Source organism: Sinocyclocheilus grahami, unplaced genomic scaffold, assembly GCF_001515645.1.
Source record: "Sinocyclocheilus grahami isolate Dianchi unplaced genomic scaffold, SAMN03320097.WGS_v1.1 scaffold682.1, whole genome shotgun sequence".
Lineage (NCBI taxonomy): Eukaryota > Metazoa > Chordata > Actinopteri > Cypriniformes > Cyprinidae > Sinocyclocheilus > Sinocyclocheilus grahami.
The window spans coordinates 951,381-957,870 of NW_015505861.1; the positions used below are offsets into that span (position 1 = coordinate 951,381).

The 6,490-nt window shown below is 37.9% G+C and overlaps 1 protein-coding gene across 1 annotated transcript in view; it reads right to left on the bottom strand.

Annotated features, from left to right (window-relative positions):
* Positions 1–6,490, bottom strand: part of LOC107559353 (histone-lysine N-methyltransferase 2C-like) — a 104,630-nt gene that overhangs the window by 50,246 nt on the left and 47,894 nt on the right. Inside the window, exons 13-18 of the mRNA XM_016243137.1 lie at positions 6,188–6,369; positions 5,095–5,246; positions 4,136–4,348; positions 2,571–2,693; positions 1,499–1,612; positions 999–1,141 (exon numbers count right to left, since the gene is read on the bottom strand). Coding sequence (XP_016098623.1) covers positions 999–1,141; positions 1,499–1,612; positions 2,571–2,693; positions 4,136–4,348; positions 5,095–5,246; positions 6,188–6,369 — 927 coding nt within the window. The remainder of the gene's footprint in view (positions 1–998; positions 1,142–1,498; positions 1,613–2,570; positions 2,694–4,135; positions 4,349–5,094; positions 5,247–6,187; positions 6,370–6,490) is intronic.

Consider the following 6,490-nt stretch of genomic DNA (forward strand, 5'->3'; position numbering starts at 1 on the left):
GTGTCTTTAGAGTCATCTTCTGCTGCGGCCTCTCTCTCCGGACTGGAGTCTGACTTTCCCTCACCGTCCACAATCTCCCCTTCTGCTGCAAAACACACACACACACGCACGTACGCACGCACGCACGCACACACATACACACACACAAACACACACACACACACACACAAAGCTGTCAGGGATCATTAGTCATGTTTATTTTGTGCTGAAACTGGTATTAATGTGGAGGAGACGATCAGTTCACGTGCGCCTCGCGCTGCTGCGTCTACAGCGATCTGTCACTCCACATTAAACAGCGCCAAAAACGGCATTTATTGTTTAAATACTGCAATACAATGGACAGAATTTGAAATCTGAGACTGTTTCATATTAAAAGTACCAACGCACAATGCTTATTGTGATATATTGGATGGGAAGCACCCTTCAACGTTCTGTCCATTAACTGAAAACAGGCCAGAATAATAGATTCTTGGGAATTAAGAATCGATATCGTTCCGTAAAAATGAGAATCGTTTAATATAGAGATATCGATATTTTTCACCCAGCCCTAGTAAATTGTAATTTAGCAGGATTTTCTCAAAATATGCTTTCCACACGATTACGTAATTTATGCGCACATTATCTGTTATATTTTCAGCAAAAAAAAAACCCTGTATTTTCATATATAAAGAGCAACTGCAGCTTAGAAATGATCTCATATTGTGTGGCTTGTTTTGCAGAGATCTGCCATAGCTTTTCCAAGAGAATGTGAATTATGATATTTGCCTGGTAGATGAAAACCCCCACAAACTTGCATTGAAGGACCCGAGCCATATCTAGACACCAAATATCACAGAGAATTTGAGCCAGCAACCACCAAAAACAACCTTGCAAAAACTAAGCAATGGCCTGACAACCACCCAGTACACCTCAATAAAGTGATGGTATATTTTGCACAGACAAACACCACTCATATTGTCTTTAAAATCGAGTTAATCTATTATATTTGAAAAGCTGACCTGTAGGTAAGCAGGGAAAGCCTCCTCCAGTTTGGTCTTCTTTTTCCTGTAGCGTTTCCGTATTTTAACCTCAGGGTTGTCGGGAAAATCAGACAAAGGAGGTTTTTCATCGATTGGAGTGTCAGGCGCTTGGTCACCCCAGCCTGCCAGGACAGAAAAGAGTAACCCTATTCATTCTTTACATTACATTCAAATCTTATGTAATTCAAAAATAACATCCATAAATACATACATGAATACATTCATTTTTAATGTATTTTTCAAAATGTATTAATGTAGATATTATTCAATAGATCAGTCTATATTAGGGGTGTCAAATACATGTGATCGGGATGAGCCCAATCCAGCTTTATGTACTTCTGCAGTGGTTGTGGACATTTGGCAGCAGTTGATCCACTCAAACAGATATTAAAAAAATAATAAAGACAGAAGATATTGATTTAGGATCTAACATAAGCTAGCAGCAAGTCATCGTACTGAAAGTGTTGAATGATACTGACTCTCATCTTTGCCTTGTAGGGTCTCAGAGCCAGTGGAGTCCTTCCTGAACAAGGCCTGTTTGGTTCTGCCCAGACCTGTCCGGTTCCTCTGTCTGACCATGAATCCTCCAATACCTGAATAAAAGCAGAAACTTCAATATATTTTTGTTCAATAATATTTTTTCTTTTTCATTTTGTATTTTTGAGAGAATTTGATGGCACCAATTCATATTTATGCAATAATTATGATCCATTTCCCCCCACTGAAAATACAGAAAAATAATTTTTTTCCCTAATTTTCTTAAAAATTATTTTTCAATTAATGCAGCATTTCAGGTTAAAAATGAGACTAGCTGTGCACTTTTTTCTGCATTATGGCTGATTTGTAGATTATGCATGCAAATGTTTTTCATATTTTCCCATTTATTTCCTATGGTGGTCATTTTTGACTGAGAAGACTTTTTTTTTTTAGCCTTTTCTAATCATGCCCTCATTTTTTTTATGTGTAGTATCACATAACAAATGCCATAAAAGTCCCCAAGTTTTGTACCATTCCGATGAAGCTATGTTTTTTAAAATGTCAAAATCTAAAATTCTCCGTCAAAAGTAACCAAAGAGGCCCAGAGGGTGTCTTTTGCCAACTTATAATGTCAACCTTTGTTTCATGACCATTTTCCATGCATTAGCTAATATAGACATCAAATATTACAGATTTTATTTTTATTTTTTGTATCCGAGCAGTCATTCATATGTACAAGATGTTTGGATGTTTTGCAATAGACAATGTACAATTAATAACATCTGATACAGTGGCACAGAAAAAAAATACAATTGTATTTAAACAAAAATTACTAATTTAAAAAATAAACTTGATTTAATTTATTATTAGATTAATAAACAAAACAAGAGAAGCTCTGTGCCTTCTACTCTATTCCTTTTTCTAATCATGCATAATTACCATGTATAAAGTACAATCATGCATGAACATACAACTTCCAGCAGACCTGAAAAAGACAAATACTGTAACAAGGAAATCACTTGTGCAAATGAAAACGTGTTTGGTTAGACTCCACTGAAGCATCTAGTCTCTCACCAGGGCGGTAGGGCTTCCTCTTCCTCTTCTTGCATGGATCTGTGTCTTTAGAGTCATCTTCTGCTGCGGCCTCTCTCTCCGGACTGGAGTCTGACTTTCCCTCACCGTCCACAATCTCCCCTTCTGCTGCAAAACACACACACACACGCACGTACGCACGCACGCACGCACACACATACACACACACAAACACACACACACACACACACAAAGCTGTCAGGGATCACACAGGTTAACAAACCCAGACTATAGGAAGATAACTGTAAAACGAGACACTTTAAAACTCTGTCTTCCACAATAGATTCAGCCCATTTGTGCTAAAAATAAAATTTAGAATCACTATAATGAGCTGCCTACCTAGTTTTATGGCACACATAATGTGAAGGCTGTTTTAAATTGTAGGTAGAGATTATGCTGTCTTCTACAATACCTAATTCTCAAAAGAATCGGAGGCACAATCGCATGGATTGTCATAATGCTTTGCCATGAGCTCACCAAAAATTTCCCAGCCAAGACAGCCGACATAGATGAAAGAAATACTGACTAGAAATCCTATAAAGTGTCCATGGACCTTTTTTTAAACATCTTCAATGACATAGGCCAGGGGTTCCCAAACGTTCCCGTCAGCCGCTTAGACTTGAGTGAACAGATAAAATATTATAAAATCTATTTTTTAGTGTTTAATTTTTTTAAATAATTATTTATATATAGGGCTTATTATTATTTAAGAATTATTATTATTATTCATTGTAATTATAAAAATTAAGATAAAGATATTACTCTTGTAAATTACATTCAATTCAAATGTATTTGTATAGCGCTTTTCACAATACACGTTGTTTCAAAGCAGCTTTACAGAAAATGCATGCGTCTACATTACAATTTAGAGTGATCTGTTATCAGACGTGAATGTGTCCAAGTAATGTTCATTTCACAAATGAACACTTCATGTTCATACAGTTTTAAAATTAATTTCAGACAGAAGCTTATTAAAGCGATTATTACAAGTGTGATCATAATGATTGCAATATAGAGAAAATTTGACAGCTGTGCATATAGATTCAAGTTCCCCTGTAAACTTAAAAAACAACAAAAAAAAAACAATTATTTGATAATTATTGTCCTAATAATGATGTTATTTTTAGTGTTGTCAAATGATTAATCGCATCCAAAATAAACGTTTTTATTTACATAATGTGTGTACTGTGTATATTTATTATGTATATATCAATACACACAGTATATATTTTGAAAATATTTACATGTATTTATATTTATATTACAGATAAATATATTTAATATATAAACAACATATTTTTCTTAAATATATACATATGTGTGTGTATTTATATACACATAATAAATATACAGTACACACATATATTATGTAAACAAAAACTTTTATTTTGGATGCGATTAATCGCGATTAATCGTTTGACAGCACTAGTTATTTTACAATGCAAGTAACAATTCTAATATTTATATCTCAAATTCTTCACTTTCAAATGTTCAAGTCATCAAACTTTTATTCTGGTAAAATATGGTTGAGATGTAGGAAGCAGTACTTTTGGTGTTGTCCAGGTTTCCGTCTCTGGAGAGTTCAGTCGGTGGGTCTGGAGGCGTCTGCAGCACGGCCACACTGTTCTGGTTTATGATCTTCAGCTTGAGTTTGGGTTTGGAGCGTCTCCGCCGCGAGGCTGCATTGGCGAGACTCTGGAGCTGGGACAGACCAGACTCTGTGAGACAAACACCGTCCTGGGTGTACGTCCTCGTCAGCTCTGTGGAGCAGAAACACAGAGGAACCTCATTGGAAACATGAAGAATTTTTTTTTCTTTCTTTTGCGCACAAAAAGTATTCTTGTAGCTTCGTAAAATTACGGTTGAGCCCCTGATGTCACATGGATTATTTTACCGATCTCCTTGCTACGTTTCTGGACCTTGATCGTGGTAGCTACCTTGCTGTCTATGGGAGGGTCAGAGAGCCCTCAGAATTCATTAAAAATATCTTAATTTGTGTTCCGAAGATGAACGGAGGTCTTACGGGTTTAGAACGACATGAGGGTGAGTAATTGATGACAGAATTTTCATTTTTGGGTGAACTAACTCTTTAACATTAGTTAATACACCTTAATATCAAACCTATATCATGAGTTTGGAAATTTTAGAGAAATGCTTAATAAATGCACTGTAACTAAACCCATTAGATTTTAGCCAACTAAATTTACCGTAGATTTAGTCAACTAAAATCGTATGATATTTAGTCGACTAAAACGAAAAACAATTTAGATGACTAAAATATGACTAAAACTAAATGGCATTTTAGTCAAAAGACTATGACTAAAACTAAATCAAAATTTGCTGTCAAAATTAACACTGTTTTGCACGGGCCAACATCTCCTCCTCAGAAACTGTATCTAGTAGGTATCTAGTATGTTTGATGGCAGAGATTTGCGAGTTGAAAGGAATCCAAGCACCCCAGCAGGTACATGCACAGCGCAGACCACCGCTCACCTGTCACACTGGCGGCACTGCAGGATGATCTCCTCCTCGTTGTAGTCCTGCTGGCACAGTGGGCATGATGCCAGGCTGGCGCAAGGGGCACACTGAGTGTAATTATTCTGCCACTCACACCTCAGACCCGCAGACGTGGCTCCGCACTGCATACAGGACACACACCTGCGGGAGGCCAAAGCGGGCACAATGACATTAATCACACACCACAAAAGGTCCTCCATTGTAACTAGCAAGTATTCTTAAATTAACCACAAGAACAAAAAGCAGCTAAAGCACAGTTGAAGTAAAATGATTTTGTAAAATGAAGATTATTTTAATATATTATTAAATATAGTAAATTAAAGGTGGGGTATGTATTTTTTCAAAAACGCTTTAGAAAACTCTCGGGCCGAGTACTAAAACAAACTTGTAGCCAATCAGCAGTAAGGGGCGTGTCTGTTCATGATGTGGAGGAGAGAGCGCTCAGTGCACAGGACGGACATTAGCTGAACCGAGCGACAGAAAGATAGAGATGGCAGATAAAAAACAAAAGAGGAAAACGTCTGAGGAAAAAAGGCGGCTTACGATAAGGCAAGAAGTAGGACCCGTGTAAATATCGGATCAGCTTTCCAGCGCTGGAGAGAACTCCAGGAGCGGAAGGCCTGGGATCGGATGCCGAGGTTGCTTTGTTTCTTCTCAATAGGTGAGTAACACCGTGTCTGCGCCGCAACAGCTAAAGTCTGTCTACACTGGACGCGATAAAGCGACTGTTGAAAATCATTTGAAATTTGTGTCAGTACGTCGTGAATAGAACGCAGCAGCAGGTTTCTGTCGGGGATTTGTCGTGTCGCACCGCATCCAGTGTAGACAGCATCACTGATTATAATGAGTTTGTCGAGCCGCACCGCTCGCATCCGGTGTAGACACGGTGTAACATTGATTTTGCTTTGTTTCACAGAACTAATCGTTGCCTGGGTTGCGTACATATGTTTGGGACGGAGCTATCAAAATAGGGGCGAGAACCTCTTGGGGTAGGGGAAATCATTTTCCCCACCTTTAAAAACAGATTAATACTAGAAATTTTCAAGTTAATAATTTTTTTTATTTTATGTGATGTGGAATACCATTTGCATTTCCAGCTCCCATTGGGCACGTTCTGCAGGGGCGGGTCTAAGCAGTAGGTGTGGTAGCTGATGTCACAATTGTCACAGAGCAGCAGACGTCCGGGATCGCTGGCCTGACCGCACGCCTCACACACGGTACACTCCAAACACCGCCAGCCTTTACTCAGCACCACCTTAGTGATCTGACAACCAATGCATGTCAGTTAGCACATAAAGACAGAACTTAAAAAAACTAAACAACACAGTAGTTTGCAGTAGCAGCAGCTTTTTTCAAAAGTTTTTTTTTTTTTTTTTGCAGTATCC